The sequence below is a fragment of the Pezoporus flaviventris genome, unplaced genomic scaffold (genome assembly GCF_033815535.1).
Source record: "Pezoporus flaviventris isolate CSIRO_AGI_PZ_B2104156 unplaced genomic scaffold, CSIRO_AGI_Pfla_v1 ptg000002l, whole genome shotgun sequence".
Lineage (NCBI taxonomy): Eukaryota > Metazoa > Chordata > Aves > Psittaciformes > Psittacidae > Pezoporus > Pezoporus flaviventris.
Genome location: NW_026892550.1, coordinates 78554681 through 78578139, shown reverse-complemented (window position 1 = coordinate 78578139; position 23459 = coordinate 78554681). Strand labels below are relative to the sequence as shown.

At 39.3% G+C, this 23459-nt stretch overlaps 1 protein-coding gene across 1 annotated transcript; it reads left to right on the top strand.

Moving 5' to 3' along the window:
- Positions 1-774: 774 nt before the first annotated feature.
- Positions 775-22615, top strand: SLCO1C1 (solute carrier organic anion transporter family member 1C1). Its single transcript, XM_061444452.1, has 14 exons — positions 775-917; positions 3738-3879; positions 4694-4826; positions 5442-5563; positions 6389-6535; positions 7626-7724; positions 8581-8826; positions 9747-9911; positions 13152-13347; positions 14368-14533; positions 14976-15160; positions 19268-19332; positions 20575-20692; positions 21735-22615. Exons 1-14 carry the CDS (start codon positions 792-794, stop codon positions 21955-21957), a joined length of 2133 nt encoding a protein of 710 aa, XP_061300436.1. The 5' UTR covers positions 775-791; the 3' UTR covers positions 21958-22615.
- The last annotated feature ends 844 nt before the right edge of the window (positions 22616-23459 follow it).

Sequence of the window (23459 nt, the reverse complement as noted above, 5' to 3'; positions counted from 1 at the left end):
GAGAAGCTGATTTCATAAATATTTTCAGATCTGATTTAGAGATTGAAATTAAGAACAAAGTACTGCAGTATGTAAGTAGAGATTTAAGAATTACTGATATTTTCTCTTCTCAAAGTACAGTATTTAGGTTTTCTTTACTTCTTTGTATTTACCTGCAAAGAAGAAAATTCACATTTTTCCTGTAACAATTGCCTACTCAGCCCTAAGGCTTTATGTAAAATGGTAAAGGGAACTAAACCCCTTTATTCTTGTGTAACTCATTATCTAACATCAGACGATTAGTGCTAAGGTTTCAACCTAAACCAGTTCAAGTCCCTCATTAACAGGGCTAGATTTCCTTTGATCTAATTACTTAATGTCCCAGATATATAGGAAGTTCAGAGATTAGCTCTGAGAAATCTGTGCAGACATCATCACATCTAGAAATGTGAACTTACATAGAGGCTCCAGAAATGTTGTTTAAAATGTTAACAAGACCCGTTTAGTCTGCTGGTAATGCTTGGTTAAATGTTCAATGAAATCACATTGATGATAGCTAGAGAGTGAAGATGATGACTGCTTGCTGAGTATAATTTAATCTTCATTATTATAGGCAAGTGAATTGCAAATTTCCATAATTAAACATCCAGTGCACTTGTCAGATTCTGTTGTAAAGTTTGATAATTGCTGTTGTAGGGAAAACAGTACAGCAGGGTGTTGTTGTCACATGATGAGCTTTTGAGGCTGAGCTATTAGGATGCCCTTTTACAATGTTCTCCATGTTTTCTGCTTTAGAGGCAAGGGATATCATCATGGAGATTTCATCAAAAGAAAATACTCAGATTTTCTCAAACACAATCCTGCTTGTTGACCGATCTTCATTCAAATCTGAATCTTCTGCATCCAAGGAAAAACAGTCGTATTGTGGAGGTATAAAGGTAGAGTAAGAGGTTTTGACTATTCCAGTAGGGACTTAGAAAGCCTCTTTTTTTTTTTTTTTCTTTTTTTTTTCCTGTGAACTATCCCTTTTTCCCTTCTGATTATGTCTTGCTGAGTCACTATGAAATTATTAAATAGTTTTCTAAGTCTCAAAAGTCTGCTTCAGATCTTCATTTGCCAAGCATTTGGCAATGTTCAAATATAACATGGTGGTTGAGGCTTGTGTGTTATGAGATCTTCAAGGATATTCCTGAAAGGTCATTAGATCCTCCTTACTGCACCACCCTATTTTCCTGACCTTAAGAACAGAGCATTGGCAGACACGTACCACAGGTAGCTGTTAACACAGATTGCTTTTTTAAGCTTGTAGACATGGTAGCCTTCTGGGCTCTAAAAATTAATCCTTTTGTTATGGTCTGCATGTTTTGAGCACTCTGTTATTAAAGTATTATTATAATATTCCTGATTTGAAAGAATTCTCCTTGAGGTGTCTTTGAAACAAATCTGCAGAAGTATCACCACTGTGTCTGTACTTGTCTCACCCATGAGAGGTACTTCCTTGAGCCTCGTAATGGAGCTGTACCTACCTGAGTAGGACCACTGCACCTTGAAGGAGCATTCCTCCCTGTATGGGAGGCTGCAGGTACAGGAGGCAGCATGATGCTTTACCTATTGTCTCTACCTGCTTTCCAAAGCCGGGCTGTAAAGTGCTGACACTCTCTTGGGTGAGGTCTCAGTAGATTATCAGGGAATGGTAAGGTGAGATGACTTGAGTTGATATAAAATGAGTCTTTGACCTTGCCCAGTTCTTTTCATCTTGCAGTCTTCATTTCATTTGTTTTTTTCTCACTCACGCACTCACATACACATACTTACTTTTGATATTCATCCAGCTCCCAATACGGTGAATTACTTCAGCAGTAGTTGACCTGAAGTCTATAAATAATGCAAAGCAGTGAGGATACAGTGGGATTAATTGAGTCTGATGACTGCTGTAAAATTTTTTTGATTCCTGAATATTCTCCTTGTTTTTGTCTAATCCTGTAAAGGCCCAGAAATGAGGTCCCTAGATATCAGCCTTATTATATGTTAAAATTTCCTTTATTAACCAGAAAGATGTGGTGAAATATTCAATTACAGTCACTGTCAAACCAAAAAATAATGTGAAATCATGTGCTCCTTTCAGTCCCAACTCTAAATGAGGAACACTTTTCCACAGCTGTACAGTCTCCATCTCCCTCCTGGGAAAGCTGCAAAGCCAGAAGGAAAACTTGTGTCAAAGAGAGACTGAGATGGTTGAAGTTCTAGTTTGACCTACATGATTCTCCTGTGAAAAATTATATTTGCTTTCACATTGTTATTTAAAATCCAAGGGCATAAACACACAGAAAATGTAAAATATCATGGTGATGTTTCTATTAGAGAGCTCTTTGGGAGACCTCACTGGAAGAAATAAGAATCAGATACTCTTTATTTACCCACAAGTTTTTCTGAAGGAGGAATAACCAACACTGGATAAAGTAGTCTGTTGAATGTGACACAGAGATACATTTGAACCTTGACACAAAAATTTGCTTTCAACAGTGTCTGCCAGTGTTATTGCCTATGTGCCTTGTCAAATGAGGTGTTGTAAGGAGTATTACATGGGAGGCACCTCTTTAGAGCACCTGCTTACTGGAAAGTATGATTGCTTAGAGGGAAGGCCTAAGGAGTAGGACAAGGATCTAGGCCTTTCTTAATATGAAATATTACTGTGTCTTTTAATTTCTGGTTTAGGGTATAGGGTTGTTTTTTTTAACTTTTTACAAAAAGCATCCCTAGATATTCAGTCAATACAATCTATATCTGAAGGTCAAAAAGCAATGTTGTGATTTTCATGACCAATTGCACAGCTGAGTATCTCTGGAGCTTATAAACTCAGAAAGGCTGCATTTGGTGATGGCAAATTCAGGCAATAGCTCTGCAGGACCTTGCACTCCCACTGTATGCATTTAAGCTCTAGTCTTGACCCAGAAACTGAAGAGCCATTAATTGTTAAAGTGAACATAATGCCCTTCTGGAACACATCTTCCAGTTTTCTTTGTGTAAAAGGGATTCAGTCTGCGTATTTGCAGTATGACCAAAGCACAGTGAAGGGACTGGGGAGTTTCATTTCCAAAGCCCACTCCTGATTCAGACTAACACATAAACGCCTCTGCAAAATAAAAGGATGAGTGAAGGCTCTCTCCCAGAAAAATGCAGTGGGCACTCAAAAGAAAATGTACATATTAGAGCTTGCAAGAGATCTGGTGGGGAAAGGATAAGCCTAAAAGAGAATTTCTTGGCAGGTCATTGGTCAGCTCATGGACTCATGTAACAGGAGGCAGTGACTTCTCCCTCCTGGTCACCCTGGGCTTCAGTGGGAACAGCTTACCAGAGCAGGACTCTAAAATCCAGCTGATTGCAAAAGCCTATATTAAAAAATGCCAGAAAATGCCACCTCTCCACTGAGATGCACTTAACATGTACCCTATTGTTACTGTGTAAGATACCCCCTCCTGAAAGATATAAGGTGGGTGTTATATGTCTGTCCTTCAAAGCAACAGTACTTTTGACATCTACCTGAAATACATAGTGGCTGACAGCAAGTTCAATTTATATCACCATTCCTTGTAAGAACTGGACAAAATAGTAATCTAATATTCTTAAAAAGCAGGAGAAATATTGATATGGTTAGTTGGGAAAAGAAGAGTTGGGATTGTAAAACTTGTTTAAAAATAATTCATAAAGTAAAGCTTTCTGTACTGCCTGATTTTAATCACTGTCAATTTCTTTCACAGGTATTCCTTGGAGCATTGTCTTTTGTTTACTTTGCTAAAGCACTGTCAGGAAGTTATCTAAAAAGCACTATAACACAAATAGAAAGAAGATTTGATATCCCTTCTTCTTTGGTTGGCGTTATTGATGGCGGTTTTGAAATTGGTATGAGCTGTACAACATATTTTTATTTTCAGAAAAGAAAGAGTGATGAAATTTGTTATGAAAAATAATTGTACAAATCTCCTTGAACCATTAAAACTGAGCAAGGTTCACCTAGTAAAGATCAGCATGACTGTCAATATGATTATTTTGGATAGGATAGGGTTGCTTATACAAGCAATAGTCCAACATACTCATAAATATTTTATACTGTGATAAGCCTATGTCTGGCAAATAACACTAGTAGAAATTTGGGCTGTTGAATAAGAATTTACCTGCACAGATTCCCAGTTTCTCTCACATTTTGCCAGAAATCCACCTCACCCACAAGTGTTTGCCCTTCTTGATTTATTAAGGAGGAAGGGTACAAACAACTAACTGTAATCTGTTATTGTCTAGTCCACCCCTTTTCTTCTTGCACTAATGTTTCCAGAATGACATTGTTTCTTACAATTTCAGTTTACTTAATTTTTCTCATGGGTACACAGTGGACTGTGGTATTCACAGGAATTAATGTTAGCCTAAGTGTATAAAGTTCTGTTTGAGCCCCTCTTTTCCTGTTTTCCTGGCTATCTATTCTTTTCAGCTGGCATAGTCCTCCTCATTTCTACCTGATTATCCAAAAGTTTATGGTTTTCTTATCATGGAAGGGATTGGACTCTTGTAAGAAATCCTGGAAAGAGGGAGAAACACCAATCTCATGCAATCAGTCCTCTCCCCTGAGATCACTGCCTATACCATTCACTAGGAATTGTTATTTTAGGGAATCTCCTACCAACAAACCGTAAAACTCTGTTTTCCTTTTGTACTCTCAAAGGGAACCTCCTAATCATAATTCTTGTAAGCTACTTTGGAGCGAAGCTTCACAGGCCAAGAATAATTGGAGCAGGCTGCTTAATTATGTCAGCTGGAACATTCCTAATTGCGATGCCCCAGTTCTTCATGGGACGGTAAGTGCAGTGATTGGTATTTTCTGGCTGGGCTATGCACATTGAATGTTAGGTCACTAAAGTATTTAGTCATTGACTGTAAAGATGTCCATAGAAATAGGCATATGTGTATGTGGTTATGCAACATTTTTTTTTTTTGTGAAAAGACTAATTACTGTACAGCAAATAATTTAACATATGTGCTCAGCTGTAATTGCATAATCATTTTATTAGTCTCTGATCTTGATTGGCCACACTTTGACACAGTTTAAGAACTGTTGAGACTTCAGTGATGAAGTGATGACTAAACTCAGGAAGACAATCTGAATTTCAAACACAAGCCAGAGGATACAGCCACTGTCTGGTAATCTCTCAGTACAGATTCATGCATCATAGTGGACCAAAGTGCCTGTTAAACGGAAATGCATCACTGTGACACAAAGAGAACCGAAGGAACAATTTTTGTGTACTAACACAATATAAACTGAGTTCCGTTTATTGTCTGTAAACCATCATTGTCAACACTGGATGCAGATGAAATTTTCATTTAAGTGCCTATCTTCCATGGTCATAACACATCTGTTTGCTTTTTCTCATAAATTGGGACAGTAAAAAACAACTCTGGTTTATAAACAGATATGAGTATGAAAGATTCCCTTCCACCATCAATTCGACTGTTGGCATCTCTCCATGTCTGCAGGATAAAACCCGAACTCTGCTCCCTGCCTTGGAAAAACCTCAAGCAAAAATAAATGCAGGTGAGAATGATCTGTGTCAAATATCGTGATAAGCATACTAGAATGTATCAAAAGGCTCACAAACTCTCATGCAATAGTTTATTTGAACACAAAAAAAAAAGAAAAAGGAACAAAATGAATCTTTTCCACAGAAAATCCAGATCTAGTGGTTGAGGCAAATTATTAAAAAATAAATATATAACTGCCACTGACCACTGCCAAGAGTTGTTTTTTTTTTCTCAGGCTGCAGCCTTTCCTCCAGCCTTGCTGTCTCCTCCAGCAATTTTCTGCAGCTTTGTGGCTTGCAGAAACACCAATCTCCCATGGCGACCTTGGAAAGTCATGGTTTTTCTTCTGCCAGGAAATATGCCTTTAGATCCTCAGCCCACTGGAAAGAGCTGCTTGGGTCTCACAACCTGCAAATCCCACTTCTTGTTTCTCTCCCTGCCCATGACCCCTTTTTGCACACCACAAAGCTGTCTACCCTCTGCGTGCTTTGAGCTCCTCATGGGCAAGGAGCCTATCATCTTCAATGTTTCCCAAATATTTCCATTAGGAGATTCCAGTTCTGGTTAGAAAGAAATGAGAAAGGTTTCTAAAGTGGGGTGTGATGATTAATTTGTAAAATTAGCCAACTTCTAGTATCTTTGAGTGGAGCAGTTCATGCTAAAAGTGTGTCTTCCTCAAGCTGATTGGGTTAAAGTTGCCATCCATACACCTCACAAAACATTTTTCACAGTTTTCATACTGGTTTTCCCACATTAGACGTATCTTAGAAGTCCTGTGCATTCAGTGTCACACTGTTAAGAAAAACAAATCATTTTGTCTCTCTTGTGATATACCCAGGATGTGAAAAAGAAGGAGGCTCTTCCATGTGGATCTACGTTTTACTGGGAAATCTTTTGCGTGGAATAGGTGAAACGCCTATCCAGCCTTTGGGAATTACATACATTGATGACTACACCATTGAAGAAAATGCTGCCTTATACATTGGTAAAATATTTTTTTTTTCTGAATGGATTTTTCACCAGAGGAACCTGAGTCATTCTGAATAATGGAATGAGTGTGACTGAATTAACTTGCCCTGATTGTTTGGTTTACATAATTTCCAATATTCACGTTTATTTAACAGTCTCGTACACTCAAGGGACCAAGTTCCCCTTTGTACCAGCACAGTTCAATTATCTTAATTTGAGGAAAGAACTTGACCCTAGGCTCCTGCTGTTACCCTAATCTTCCTAATTCTTCTAGAGCTGGACTGCTGAGCCTCTGCACATTCAGTTCTCTGGAAAATGATAAAAAACCTGTACTTTTAAGCACTTAAAATAGCCTTTTGGCAGGCACTCAAAACATTCCCTCCAGCTTCAGGTAGGATTATAAACAATAACGCTTTAAATACCGGGGCTTTAAAAAGTTGGTATCACTGGTTTTTTGTTGTGTTCATTGTCTGAAGACTTCTGCACATTTGTGTGAAATATTATCAAGAACTCCTTCCCCATCAGCATCTTTTCTTGACAAGTTTGCAGCAAAAGGCAAAATCTCAGGTCCTCTTTGTAGAAGTTTCAATCTTCCTGGATCTCCAGATCAATTTTGAAAGTTCAAAATAGTCAGAAGGTTTGGCTGAATGTGTACTGAAACGTGTTAATATTGGGTACCAAAGCAAAGTGTTTTTTTCAGCCTGTTCAGGGCCCACCGTCACTTAGAATGATCAGTAACTTAAATAACTGTCATTTGCTTTCTGGTTACTTTAGTCAGCAAAAGTGTTTCTAGCAATTCTAGATTGGTGATGCTAATGAGTTAGGCCATTAAGTTCCCTGACTTATTTTTTAATTTGGCCTGAATTTCATTCTTTAATTGGATGACAACAAAAAAGGAAGTGTCAGTGTAGTGGGGGAAATTTTATTGTTGGCCTTTTCTTGTTGAAAAACTGATATAAGTAATGTGTCAGAGAGCAAAGGGTTGGCTCAGTATTTTAAGACTATCACTTGTTAGACATGACACATCATACTTTACTGTTAGGTGCAGCAAGACCTAGTGCTTTTTTTAACCCAGGTGTGTAACAGTCCCCCATTTTCTATTGCAGGCTGCGTACAGACAGTTGCAATTATAGGGCCAATATTTGGCTTTCTTCTAGGATCCCTGTGTGCCAAACTTTATGTTGACATTGGCTTTGTAGATCTGGGTAAGTCATAAAACTGGTTTTAAAAATTCAGTCAGACTCCAAAATACCTGTTTTAGGCCAAGAACTATCGAATTATCTTCCAGGCTTAAGGGACTAGCAGAGATGGAGCAGGCACTTAATGAAATAACAGCAATGCAATGCCCCACACAAAAAAGGCTAGCAAGAAAAATGGGTGTGGAGGAAGTAGGAGGCCTGATGCTTCCTCGGTCCCAGCAGATCTGCGGCTGGTGCCCCCCAGGAGATGCCCTGGTGAGGAGTCTCTGGGGGACAGCAGGAACCACAGAATCGTAGGGTCAGCTGGGCTGGAAAACACCTTTAAGATCATCAAGTCCAATCATTACCCCAGGACTGCCAAGTCCACCACTAAACCACGTCACCAGGCCAGACTGAGGCTCAGGATCCTGCTGAGAGCTGTATGCGCATTTTGTAGGAGTGTCATTGCCTAGAAAAGCAGTCTTGCAATGAGTACCAGGACTCCTGATTGCCCTCGTTGTGAGAAAACTTCCACCCTATTTTTCTCTGGCACTTTCGTGCAGAACAGCTTGGCTGGGAGCAAGTGTGTGGCCACCTGAACTACTTCATGTAGACCCTTGCAGCCTCTCTGGGGACATGTGAGTGTTACAGCTGGGGACCTTATTGTGTCAGGGGAAAGCTACTACTGTGTCACAGGAATCAGCAAGTCCTTATTGCCTTCCCACAGTTGCTCCTTTAACACTGATAGACACACAGCACAGCTAAACCTGGCAAGGTGGGGGTGGACTCCTCTGGAGTAAGTCCTTTCAAAATCACTTTCCTTGGTATCAGCAAACAATCTCCAAAAACTTTTATATGTTTTTCCTTTTTTGTCTTTCCCTAGACAGTGTAACAATAACACACAAGGATGTGCAGTGGGTGGGAGCCTGGTGGCTGGGCTACTTAATAGCAGGTATGATTAGTGTTCTAGCTGGCATCCCTTTCTGGTTCCTACCCAAGCACCTCCCGAAACCAGAGGGCAGGAAGGACTCCAGTAGCTCTTCCGAGCAGTCAGAGTTCATCACTGAGGACAACAAGGACCATCAAAAATCTTATCAGCAGCAAGTGAAGTTTGCTGAGATGGCAGAAGGCAAGTAACCAGAGTTTATTTCGTGACTGTGGAGTCTTTCCCTCACTAGATTTGTACTTTAAAACCTTATACTTTCTGAGGCCATATTTTAATGACCTCAGAAATACTATTTTTCTTCAGGTGTCACTCTCCATCTAACTAGAATGCACAAAAACGGTCTTTTCATTGCTCATTGTGGGACCTGCTCTTGCATACAGAATTTCTCCAGATGAGATTTGTAAAATTACATTAGTGGTGCAGCAAATACCATGAAACTCTGCAAAAAAAACTTTTCATTTAAAGATATTGACTGTTGCAGAAGGGGGGCTCAAAAAAATCTCAGGTTTTGCTAAACCTTTTTCTTTAAGATCATTCATTAGAAAAACACATATGCAATATCTGATCAGAATAAAGATGGTCACAGACTAGATAGAGTATTTAGGAAGCTATCTGGATTTAGATACAAGCTGTTTTGCATAATTGTGTTTCTTTGGCCCTACTTTACCAAAAGTATTTTCCCTCAGTGCTTGAATCTGTAGCTCAGTATGTATGTGCTTAGTGTCAGCTGTGCTGAGAACTCTCTGCCCCAGGATTATGCTAAAAAATGTTGAGGACACGTAGAAAACAAATCAGTCCTGGTTTGTCCTAGAATTATAGATTACCAGGTTGGGAAGGACCTCAAGGATCATTGGATTAAACCAGATCAAAAGAAGATACATAGAACAAGGTATGTCTTCCAGGATATTGATGCTTAGTATTTTGCTCTGCTGTTCCCCCATCCAGAAATGGAGGAGCTCTTAGGAGCATCATGGAACTTCACAGATTTCCTCTGAAATGTTCTACAGTCCTTCTTTGAAAGGTGCAAACATGTTGCAAAGCAATATTCACAGCAGTTGCTCTTTCTCCGGCCTAGCTGTAATTTCTGCTGTTTTGTTTTGCAGACTTCTTGCCATCACTGAAAAACCTCTTTGGGAATCCAGTTTACATTCTGTATTTGTGTGCAAGTATCATTCAGTTCAATTCTTTAATTGGCATGGTGACATATAAGCCAAAGTACATTGAACAGCAGTATGCACAAACGTCGTCAAAAACTAATTTTGTTATAGGTAATGCTATATCTGCTTCTTGGTGTCTTAAAAATGGACATTTTAGGAATGGCATATATATATATGTAAGAAAATTTGAGGTTTTTTTAGGATTTGTTTATTTCTTCTCCTTCCTTGCCTGGCTTTGAGTAATAGCTCATAGAAAGCAAGTTATTTCATTTCTGCTTTAGCACTAGTTAGCTCTGAGTTTATCTATGCAAGACTATATGATTTGATGCCTTATTTCCTATCTTACTGGAAATTTGAAAAATAATGTATGTACAGCACAAAAGAATAATTGAAAAGATAATTAGTTTTAAATATCAGCTCAATGGTAAAGGATGGATCATAAAGTAGCTGTGGTATTGCCAGTGGTTTCTTACTTTCTGAAGAGGTTGGTATTAAATAAAATGAAGTCAAATTCTTACCAGTGATCACACAATACATGCATTAAAACTCAAACAGTATCTCAGTGAGATTCTGGTGAAGGAAAAATAGGTATTTCTGCACTAACTTTACCTAAGAACCTTTCTCTGTTGTGAAGTTTGCCTCCCAAGCTCTCCCATAGAGACTGCTTCTGACTTTTGGTACCAATGTGGCCACTTTTGTAGATGTGTTCAGGATGGTGAACTTGACTGCTTAGTTGCTTAACCTGCACGCAGACTTGGGCTCAGTTTCTGAGGTCCAGGGATTCAATAGCATTAGACAGCAAAGAGGTTTACATCTGTCCAATGCAGAGGGAATTGCCTTGATTTAGAGCAGCATTAGTTGCACAGCAACTAATATACATATGCAGAAAAGCTGTATGGATTCTTTGTGCTATGTTAATTCCTTAAAGACAAAAGCTGGAATTTCCTGGCACAAAACTCCTCAAAGCAAGGAGAAATCTTCAAGCATAGTCAATGGCCAAAGGAAATCCAGAAAACAATTCCTATATTCAGTATAGTGCTTCTCATTGTGCTTAAAGATTTTCTGGAGCTAAACTTTCAGGTATGTGCAAATTGAGTGAGGGTTAAGATCCATCCGATTTCAGAAAGAACAAGGACTATATCCAATAGAGGATGTGAGATGGCTTGGCTAGGGAAGGACCCTGGCTGAATCGTTTTCTTTCTCCCCAGATCCACCCTTGCTAAGAAAGCTGGGGCTGACTAGAACTAACAACGTGTATTTCCCATTCCCTACCTCTTTTCCTATTTTTCTTTTTTTTTTTTTTTAACAATTTCTAGCACAATCTTGTTGATAAAGAGCAGAATTGTCAGAGAAATTTGAAGCACTATTAAAAAAATCAGTGGAGGTCATAAGAGGGTATTTTTCAACAGTCACAACACAAGGAATGTTCAAGAAAGTAAAATGGCTCCTGTGTCTGTATGATTTTCCCTAAATATACACACTTCCCCTCACCTTCCAACCCTTATGCCAGTGTCAAGCAATGGAGTTATCTGTAAGGCTGTGAGACAAAGGCATGAACAAAAGCGATACAAAAAATCGTAGAACAGTTTGGGTTGGAAGGGACCTTCAAAGATCATGTAGTCCAAACCCCTGCAATGAGCAGGACAGTAATGGGCAGGCAGAGTGTGGGTACTTTCTAGTGCATCACACAGTTCCCAGTTCCAATCCCTCTCCTGTTTTACAAACAAAAAGGAAACTTGTTATATGGTGACTCTTAATTTACATATGCTACATTTCAGACGCTGCTTCTAAATCCCCTGACGTACGGTTTTCACGTATGTGTACAGTCAAAAGTGCCGCCCTGGTGAAGCTCCCTGAACCTCATCATTAACAGAACTGGTCTCATGCAGTTAGCCAAGATACGACTCTTGAGTTTGCCAAATGCAATTAGTTTTTTTCTAACATCAAACATACCTGCTAACATCTCTTCTAACAGCTATTTTTCAACATGCGTACAAGTGAATCAAACACTGGCTCAAAACATATCACAGTGCACTTCTAGTAGGCAGATTAGACTCTAATGTCATAGGCTAGTGTTTTGTACTAAGGCATTTGAAATCATGTTGTAATACTTCCAGTCCCCTGAACAAACTTCTGAAATTTCCTCTGCTGTTGCATCTATGCTTTGGTACTCAGCATGACTAGGTGTCAGCACGATTTAAAAACTGCAGACCACATACACAGCCCTACACAAGGGGAAATATGACGTGCTGGAAGCAGCTGGTAAAGCTGGGAAGAACATTTTCAGTTCAAGGAAATCCAGAAGACAACACCTTGCTTGTCTGAGCGGTATCATTTACAGTGGTCTCTGTTTACATCTTTTTTGCAAGTAGTGAATGAGATTTTTCTTGTTCTATTGTCCATGTCTATCAATATGGACACTGCTTTAAGCAAAGCTGTCCAGGTAAAGAAGGCTTAATGACCACCCAGTCTTACATGTTTCCTTCAATATTTTTTCACTTGATTGCCTGAACCCTGGTACAACAGTATCCATGGTTGTATATCTATCTTTCTGCTGTTGCAACATTCACCTAAGGGAGCATTTCAACAACCAAAACCAGAGAAATTCTCTAACTCTCCTGGGCATGGAGGCAATGACATATCACTGCCCTCTTCTCCCTCTTAAAGACTTCTCTAGGGGATTATTGGTTTCATGGCTGAATCAAAACAGAAAAAGCAGGTCTTGCTCCAGATTTGATAACACTGTAGGTAAAACTGAATTTGCCCTCCAGCAATGAAGAGTTCAGGCTCCTCATGTCAGCAGAAAAGGAAAAGAGCTGCCATGGAAAAATGGAGTGGGGCAGCCCCAGAAGATGGCCCCTATTGATCGTATTGTTGTATGAGTAAAGGACACATGTAAGGTCTATAGTAAAGTCTCAAAACTGTGTAGTGGGACTGTGGCTGTCTTGGCTGCCCTAAGCAGCACAATACCCCAGTAACTTCTCTGTGCCCAGGGCACATCTTGTGAGAAATAACACCAAAAGTATCTGAATTAACACTGCATTGATCCCTCCATTGACAAGCTAACAGTGGAGAAAACTACCTAGTTTAAGAAACTGGAAGATCATTATCTAAACCTTATACACAATCTCTCTTTCAAAGAACTAGAAAACAAACATTTCTCTGGGAGCAAGCTTTGACAAGCAGTTCCAATACCTTCTTATGAACAATCAAAGTCTGGACACATAAAATGTCCCACCTTTCATATTTTGTTATTTAATCTTATTGCTGCTGCTGCTGTTTTTGTGGCTGAGGAGGATAGTCCACTGAGCCGTGGTTTTCATTAATGCAGATTTTACTGTTTAATTTCAGGTCTCATCAACATTCCTGCTGTGGCCTTTGGCATATTCTCTGGAGGACTGATCATGAAAAAATTCAGAATCAGTGTTTTAGGGGCTGCAAAACTCTCCCTGGGATCATCTTTCTTTGGTTACCTTTTGCTCCTGTCATTATTTGCAATGGGATGCGAGAACTCGGATGTGGCTGGACTGACTGTGTCGTACCATGGGTATGCTGAGAAAGACAGGCTTCCCCATAAAGTGTTATTGCAAACCCAACCCCTTCCTCATTTTATTCCACAAGTGTATATTGTTGAAAAGAGAATGCTCTGTGTATTCCAGTGGCCATTGTGTCAGAACTCTTTCGTGATTGTTGCCTCTAGCCCAGAGGGGTTTATGCCACAAGCGCAGATTATTTTTCTGATTACTTTTTAATTGTTATTGCCATGGGACCATCCTTTTAGCTTAGAGATTTCTAGAAATGTGAAGAACTCAGTAGGATGAGACTGAATCTCAGAGTGAGATACAATTAATTGTTTCTTGCCTCTGTGCTGCTGAACAACCTGTGGCATTTAATAGCCTTTGAACCCAAAACTTAAGGATTCATTGATTACCATGAATTAACCATGATGTTAACTGTAAGGCATACCTGAGGTTAATACTTTTTGGTCACTTTTACCTGTGCTATTTCTCAGTAAAGCTCACTTTTGGAGAGGAGTTTCCAACACTGACTCCACAGTGGCCCCAGGATCTGCTCCACTGGTGACTTCAGCAGCAGCTGGCTGAAGTTGATAGATAGCTGTTAGGCAACGTATCAGATCTTCAGTTTGGATTAATCCAATTCTGGTAATTTCCTAAATAACTTCTACAGCGACTGTTTCCCTGAGTAACTCACTCCACGCTTTGCCACTGGAATAAGCAAACCTTTTTGTCCAATTTTGTTAAAACTGCATCAAGCCTCTGATAACTAAAATCTTAGAAAATCTGTGAAAATGCATGAATAAAAATTGTTAGCTGTTACCGTTAATAAGGTAGCTACTATATCACAGTAGGTGTGATATTGTGAAAGCCTTTTTATAACAAAGAAATAAGAATTTACGTTACTGTATGGGTGTGAAAAGGCAACACCTTAATGGACCATAGACAGAAGATCTGGCCAGGTGTGCCTGGCAGAGAGCATGACCCATGATTTGATCGTGATTTCTTCCGTATCTGCTAGAAACATCTTTGCAATTTCTCTTTTTCCCCAGGGCTAAACAAATGACTGATTATGAGCAAGCCCTGTACTCAGAGTGCAACTTGGGCTGCGCATGTTCCAAGAACGACTGGGACCCCATTTGTGGGGAAAATGGAGTTACCTACATTTCTGCTTGTCTTGCTGGCTGCCAGGCATCCAATGGCAGTGGGAAACATACGGTAAGACAAACTCTCCTTCCATATGTGATGTGGTAGTTTTCCTAATACAAACAGTTTAATCATAGTGGATTAAATTGAGTAGGACACGTCGTTTTCAGCCTTAAATTCCTCAGGTTTTTTTGGCAATCTGCCACCCACATTTAAAACTTTCTTAACTGGTGTTCCCAGCAAAAATCCCAAGAAGATAATTTAGGAGGTTTGGTTTGGTTTGGTTTTTAGCTGTTAGCTACCTAAACTATTTATATACCACTAAATACATTTGTCAACAGTAGATACTTTCTTCATAAATGTCTCCTTCAATGAACAAGTCTTTACCTGTTGCAAAACGTTTTCCAGTTTGGATTTAAACTTTTGGCTGCTCAGAAAAGCATGATGTGTAATTCCTGAACATCCACTCCTCTGCTGTTTGGGTTACCATACATACTTGCCTGCTGTCTTCCAGGTATTTTTTAACTGCAGCTGTGTGGGAACCTTGGAATCACCTTCACAAAGTTCCTCAGCTGTGGTGGGACCATGTCAAAAAGGAAATGAGTGTCCAAAAATGTTTCTGTATTTTCTAGTAATATCAGTTATCACTTCATATACTTTGTCAGTAGGTGGCACACCTGGATACATACTGCTTCTAAGGTAAGACCTCACTTCTGCCAGCATTGCCAAAAGTTTTCAAGGTGCTTTTAAATGTGTGACTTGGTTTCCTTCCTCCCCTAGTGCTGTGAAATATTTTGAGCTACACAAGGTGGCTTTTAAACTATTCTTTACTATTGAAAAATATCCTCATACTTTGACAATGAATTTTCTACCATTGAAGCAACAATGTGCTTATGATTACCTCTACCAGCAATGCCTTTCTGGGTTTAAACATGATATAGGAGGCCTGGTTATCATTTATATCAAATTCTACTTCTCTTGATGCCTTTTACATTACCAGAATGCCGTTAAGCAGCCTCCATGGAAATAGAAATTAGCTCTGCCAGCCTGTGCACATATATGCTTATAAGCAGCCAGTTTTCCTTATTTGCTGTGAATAGCAGTGCACAGTTATACAGAGGTGATCTAACCAAAGCCTTCTATATACACTCAACTCGTCTCTTCTGCCCCATTTTATTATTCCATATAATTGTTCTGTCCCAGATGTCTCTCTTCAAAACAAAGATAGATGTAGCATGAGATTTTTTTCTTTTCTTTGTAATAATCACAGGTTTATTAAATGCTTGTCCCAAGGAATTTTTCCAATATGTATTTAACTGCTGGAAGTATTTGTCCATCACCAAGTGGAAGCTTTGAAACTAATTTTAGAAAGTGCAAAAGGAATTTAATACTTCCAGTGATTAGTCTGGATTTCTGTCAGCTTCTTGCAATTTTTGGACTCTAAGTGCTGCTCCGCTTTGTTTTGGAAAGCTTCCTTTCTCAGTTTCTCTTTCCAAATTATTTCCAGATGGGTACATTCTACTGCTCAAACAAAACAACAGTAAATACAGCTTATCTAATCTTTATTATTATTGAGTTTTCTTACCCAAAAATTCTCTTTGTTTTCAAATGAAGTTTTATGAAACAGGCCCCATGTCATTGCCAGTGTCTTTATGTCGCATGGAAAAAGCCAGTGCTAGAACTAGCTGATTATAGGCTGCATGGAAAAACCTAAATGAAGATATGTAACTTCAGCTATGGTTCCAGCACAGTACTTGAGTCAGAATAGTTGTCACATAGAGACTTTCAGAAATGGTTGAGGTGAGGATCATTTTTCACTGCCCTCCACAAACACTGCCAGTGAGGTATATGCCTCAAAATATATAAGCTGCATAACTTTCTGCACCCACCTTGTAGGGTTATCATCGAGTACTGAAAAAACACATGGCATCTCTCTTCTGAATACAATACAAACAATCATGTTATAATCCATTTTAGACAATTTTTACTAAATCTTATACATCTCTGAAACCATCCATACACCAATAAGAGGGTGATTCAAAACCTGAAAACTTGTAGCAAAGCCTTCAGGATTTCCACAAGTTGCTCTCTGTGATGGCTTCTGACACAAGGGGGATTTTTTGTTGTATAAACATGGCCATAGGGCTATGCAGGTATGAAGTTTCGTTCCCTTTCACCCTCCACATGATGTCCCCTTTCTATGCATATGTACTGACATAACACTACACAGGGCCTCAAAGCCATCAACGCCATGCTTCTGCTTTCCATTTTGTCTCCACATCAGAAGTGTCTGAGAGGAGACATTCATAGTTGAACACCTATGAGCTTAAATCACTTAGTTACCCACACTTATCAACCCTAAGAACTTGCTCTCAAGGGACTTAATTCTTAATGGATTTATTTAGAAAAGCTTAGAGAGGTTTTCAGGAACAATACAAGAACATTTTGTTATATGAAATCAGCAAAACAGCTTCATGGGTTCTACTCCAGAGCTTTTATTTCTGTTTAAAATCATGCTGCTTTGAGAGCAATTTAACTGAAACTGAGAAGTTATGTGTTTTTCTGCTGGATTGAAGGCACCCAAATCTGATGTGCAGCTGAATAAAGCATGTTTCAGTAAGTTCAGATGAAAAACCTATGGGCACAAGTCCACCTTAAGCTCACACTTGCTTTTCTGAAATCCATTACTAACTGACTTTCCCTGAAAACCCACTTGAACTGAAAATATGCTTCTGTTCCCAGAAAGAAAAAAAAATGCTCTTTGAAAACAAACAGGCCCAAGGTCAAGTTGCAGACTTCATTAAGTATTTTTTTCAATGATCTATTTTTTAAATTAGTCAGTATTTACTCGGCTCCGATAAGATTCCAGCACTTAAACAAGCTTATATTTTCAGTTGGGCAGATATCATTGCACCTGCCATGAAGCACAAATACAGCTAAATCCCTAAAAGCCTATAAGATTTAGTGACATTTACTTCAAGGGTTTACATGACTGAATTAACTGAAATATGTTTGTAGCTAGTGACCAAGTCATTTACTGAAACGTCTTTTTAGTGACATTAGACTAATTAAAATTGCCAAGAAACTTAGGAAAGCCGTTCTGTTTTGGAGAAAACCCTGCAATTCAGGTTGCTGTTGTTCAAGTACACGCTATTAATAGCAGGTGGTTAGGCAGTGAAAAGGAAGTCTCAGATCTCCCTGAGATGTTTGGCTTTCTCTCAGGATCTCAAAGAACACGTGTTTCAATGCAAAGACAATAAAAATGGTCAAATTCTTCTTTCCATATGAAAGAGAAGATTTTATTACTTCTAGGATATGAATCCTATGGAACACACAACAAATCTCAAAATATCCAAACTCTAGTAAATATTGGTTTTGTTTTCCAGTTTTTGCTTTCTATGCACTCACATCTGTTTAAAGGGACTTCTAGGCTGAGGCTTGCTTGTGTGGCATATTACATTCATGCCTGCAGAGGTAACGGTGCCTATATAAACCATGATGGAACAGACTATAGGATGGTAATCCATCATCATGGCAATAGAGAATAAAGTACTCCAATTACAAAATGCAAGGCACACAACAACTTTTGGATCATGCTACTTTGGTGTTCTTTTCCATATTTTCCTTCATGTCCTTTTCCTATTTTCACTAAATTAAGGAAAGATGACCCAAATAGCATTTACAATATGGGCTCTTAAAGCTGTTCTGGCAACTATATTGGGAAATAATATACCATCACTGTTGGGGAAAAAAATAGAGCTAGTTCTGCAATGTCTTGATTATTTTTTAAAAGGTATTCTTAATTACACGAATTTCTGCAGAAGCTGAGTCCATCCTAGTTCAAAGAATGTGTACTGGACCTCCAATTGTAATATTTCTGCATAGCAAACACTGAATTTCAGCCTTTTTTTAATTTCATTTTATATTGAGAGAATGAATGTGACAACAGGCAGTTTCATCTGTTACCATAATGATATATCTGTGTTACTCACCCCACATATCAAGCGTGTCCCAGTTTAACTGCGACTAGAACTACTCACATGCTAAAGTAAAGCATGTACTCAGGTTCTTGCTGGGTTAGTTATTGTAATAGGCAGTCTGATACATGCTGAATGAAACAACACGCTTGAGCAGCTGGTGAGGTTAGCAGCAGATAAATCATACTGATTTGAGTGGCTCCTTAAACACATTGCTGCTAGCACATGTGTGAGAAGCAGCTGTGCTCCTGCCTTCTACCTCTACCCTCCTAGAAGAGCCAGGACAATACTAAGGCTGGAACAGGGCTGTTCTGGAGCCAGGACCGATGTCTGTGCTGTATGCCTGCTCCAAGCTCAGAAAAGTCCAAATGCAAATGTTCTGTTCTGTCAGACAATACCTTGGAGGATTTACCTTTACAGGAGATGAGATCATGATCCTAGATATAGTGCAATGAAAACAAGAGTGCCTAAATACCTTGTCATAGGCTGGGTCATAAGCCCAAATTTCAGAGTGTTTAACTGAATAAGACTATTCAATGATGCACAATTTCACAAACAATTTTCTTCTCCTGCATTAGTAACATTTAAGTGCAAGAATTACCTGAAAATGCACCACATTCTGAAAAGATGATACTGAATAGTGATGTTCAGAATTCGGAGATACTGTTCTGATTTTATCACGTTATTTACACATTTCTGTAATTCTGTTAAGTCAGTGTCAGTAAGGAGGAAAAAGGGACATTTCTTTCCTTCCTCTTGCTTTTTATTTGTGTCCAAATTATAAACAGTCAATTCTTTATTTTTCTTTAATACTTTTTTTTTTTTTTAGATGTATTAAACCACACTTGAAATCATTTGCACTTGGTATCTATACCCTGGCAATAAGAGTGCTTGGTAAGTCCAGTTGTACTCTTGGGTATACCTTAATATACACCTCACTAATTTTTTACCCTAGAATTAAACTTTCATTGTTGGAAGGAATGATGTCTGACAAGTTAATACTACATAATTAAGAAAAAAAAAATAGGAAAAAGAAGCAGCTTTATATTTCATCAGTCATATAGCTGTGTCTTACGTATAATAAAAATACACATGGACAATGTTTGTAAAGGTGACAAGTAATCCTTTGGATTATGAAGCTAACATCAAAATTACGTGTTGTCTCCCCTTATTCAACAACAAGCATAACAGAACAGCTATGACTCAGAATCGGTGATAATTTTTCAGGCCTTTTTTTCTTTAGTTTCTAAGGGAATTAATATAAGTACAGGCACGTCTGAAGGCAGGGTTCACTACAGCCTTGTGGAGGAGCCACCTATAAGGTTTTTTCTAAAATCAAGGGTGCCGTGATATGCCAGTGAACTGAAACTCTAAGATCATCAAGGTAATCATAGAAGAGGCAGTAATTAGCTAGAACCAAGTCACTTATTTAAATAGAGCAGAGGTGGATGAGCTGGATGAGGCAAATGAAAAAACATCAAATCAAGTTGTTGGCTTCTTTCTCACACCTTTGCAGGCCAGGATTTTCTCTCCAGGCTTACTTCTTTTGTCCTGCAACCATGGGTGGCTCCCCAAGTTGCACAAAGTCCACAGTGTCCCCATTAGCACCTGACAAGGTTTTTCCTTTCCATCACCCTTGAGCAGTGACGAAATGCCCCTGCCTCAATAACATCTCATGATACTTGCAGGATACTTGTAGCCCCACTGCAGGCTCTCAGAAATGCGGCCTCTCTCCCTTCTCATCCCTCACAACCAACACACAGGTCATCCTCCACCCCCAAGCTGAACAAGCTCTATTGCTCTCAAGAAAGAAGTATCTCCTTTCCCAAACACCCACCCCCCCAGAAGTCCTTTAGAGCAAGGAAGCCAAGCCACAGCCACCTCCTTCCGCTGACTTCCACATGCTTTTTGATGTTCAGCTCTGTTTCCTCCCCACCCTGATTCCCCACAGCGAGGAAAGGGTGGTGTGCTCCTGGGCAACACGAGGCACGACTTCTGGAACCAGCAAACACTGTGGAAATTTCATGGCTGTTTGAATATGTTATTTGATGTTCTACATGAACATGTTTCTAGATCTGAACTGATCACCCTGGAAAGTAACCTTCTCACCTCTATTTATTTGCTAAATACACCCAGCGGGAATTCCAGCCCCAGTATATTTTGGAATGGCCATAGATACCACTTGCCTGAAATGGGGAAGCAAAAGATGTGGGGGAAGAGGAGCATGCAGACTCTATGACTCCAGTGCACTCAGGTAACAGCTCTTCTCCACTAATTCTTTAACTTGTGTTCTTTACGTACATCTATATCTATCACTGGTAGAATAATTTTTGTTCAGAAAATCTGAGTAAAAGATTTGTTGCCAAATGAAAGAGTCTAACTAGCTGACTAGCAATATTAACAGTAACGATTAGATTTCAGCATTTTCTTTTTGTTTAGTTTCTTTGAGGGAGGGGGACATTATCTTATTTCAATATCAGCCAGGGAGATTTAAGTAACCTGATTTTTCATCCCCAAAAATGTTAAAAATTTAAGTTATGCTAACTTTTCCCTCATTTTTGAACAACTCTGCTGTAAGAGTGCATACATGTAAGTAAATAAAAGAGCTATTGAGCTTCATTGTTGTTTCATGTTCCAAGAGGAAGGCAAGATTGCCACAAAGCATGCTCAGTTTATCTAGAGCCTTAAGCACAGTGTTGTCTTTATCAATTTATTGCTAGAAGAGAGTAATTATCTGAACTGCATTCATGAAAGACATTACCAGAAATGAAGAATGGAATAATAATAGTAAAAGGAAAATGAGAGAACTGGTTGCCCTTCCGTCCATATCCAGGAGAAAAACGTGAGGGGAGGGTACATCTTTTTTTGAAAATTTGAAGAAAGGAACAAAAGCTCAGCTATGACTCCTAGCTAATAAAACATAATGATGTTATTGTTGCTGCTGTTGTTGTTATCGTCATTATGCCTGTAAAGCAAAAATGCCATCAAATGGTCTTTTTATCGCTAGTACTGTTTATGACGCAACTGAAAAATAGATTAATTGCCTTAAGAATATGTTCTTCTCACTGAAGCACATTGGGGTGGAGGAGATTAGCCAATGCCTGAGACCCTTTCTTGGCCACAGACCGCACCATACCTAACCTGGGTGAGCTGGCAAATTCTCATCTCCATGGTCATCACCTTGCTTGGAGAGCTTCATACTCAGCCATTCCTCATGAAAATACGAATGTGTCCTCAATGCCTTCTAGTCGTATGTTGCCTTTGAAATAGGCTCTGATCAATCATTTCTCTCTCAGGTATGTGTACCTGGGACTGACTTTGGTGTTGGGCATGGTGTCCATTTTCTTCAGTGTTGCTGTCCTTTGGGTTCTCCGGAAAAGGTCTTCTGCTCAAGATGAGACCCTCTCAGCCAACGGGGAGAGAGGCACCTGTGGGACAAAGAGCAGGAAAGCTAATTTTGTCAATAGTGACCATTTAATTCAGACATCTTACTGGCCAGAAAAGGAGACTAGACTTTAGAAAGACTGAGATCCGTCATGATTTTACCCAATCACTGATGTTCCAGGCAAAAATTCATCGTCAGTGAAGCAGTATCTTAGTATCCACCCTGAAAACAGTCACCTTCATGTAATACTCATGTAAACACCAAACGCAAAGACAACCATTTTAGCATACGTACCACTCTGAAAACACTGCTCACTGTCTGTCCTGCTGAGTCAGTACCAGTTAAGTGAAGGGATTTGTAATGGCTGCGAAGGTTCAGCTTTCGCCCCTGACAAGAAGCTGGTTCTATGGCTGCCCTTCATCTCAATCCCTTCTCATCAAGCTGCAACAGCTGCTGCTTCCCCTCAGCCTCTTCCTGTGTGTGAGGGGCAGTGGGGAGGCTGAAACACAGCTCTCTCCACCATGGTATCAGCACATGAAGAGCTGGTGTCCAAAACCTGACTTGGTAACCTGGAAGGTGCAGGGATATCCTGCATGTAGGTCACCCTTACAAGCAGTGCAGCATGGGGCAGGGGAAAGGTGGTTTGCTGGAAGGAGAAAACAGGTACAGGCTCTGGGCATCTCATGAATTCAATCCATAACATGTAGGATGTTAAATGTTGTAGTTAAGGATTCTTTTTCAAGTAGCTCTATAATAGCACAACAATTGCAGCAATGAAAGTTGTCATTGCAGTCAGAGTATCATTCAAAGGAAACTGGAATAAAACCAGAGCTTTTTTAGGTTTCCAGCAGTTTCTTGCTACTTGCTAGTACTCAGTGAACTGGATAATTCCATGCATTTTATACAATGTAATAACGCCATGATACAAGATACATATGATTTATTTTTTAAAAAGCTGTGACAAGACATCTTGGGAACAATAAAAAGAATTCAAAGACCAGGTGGTTTGGGGGTTTTCCTTTTAATTTGTATTTGCTAGCTGAATCTAAGACATGTATCATAGTATGAAGTTATGTATCATTTTTGCAGTTTGACAATATTTGGTATTAAATAAATTTGGCATGGAGAGCACAATGGAGAGCTGTTTAACATGGAACAAAATCTCAAAAATGCTTGCACTGAAAAAGATAGTGACAGCACCACTACAAATGAAATCCTCTAAAGCAGCTAGAATTTTAAAGGACAAGATGAAATGTAGTCTTCATCCTTCATCATAATATTGGCAAAACAATCTTATATGACATCATTTGCATCTCAGCAGTGATTGTAGGTACCCTGCTATGTAGCTGAGCTTGCAGATCAAAGGCAGCTGTGGAGCCTCTTCTATGGGATGCCTAGGAAGGGCAGATGTATAAGAAAAGGATTTACTGAAATTTATAAATGATAAATGTTTACAGTATTCCACTAGGGAACTACGTAATCCATTCAATAGGAATACCAAGAAGAAGGATGCTGTTTAAGCACCAAATGTGTGCAAAAGGTAAGGATTTAAAGCCACCACTTGGGAAAATGCAGTTGTCAGAGGAAGTACCAGTGCCACCCACCATTTCTCATGTGGGTGAGTGTTTAGACAGTG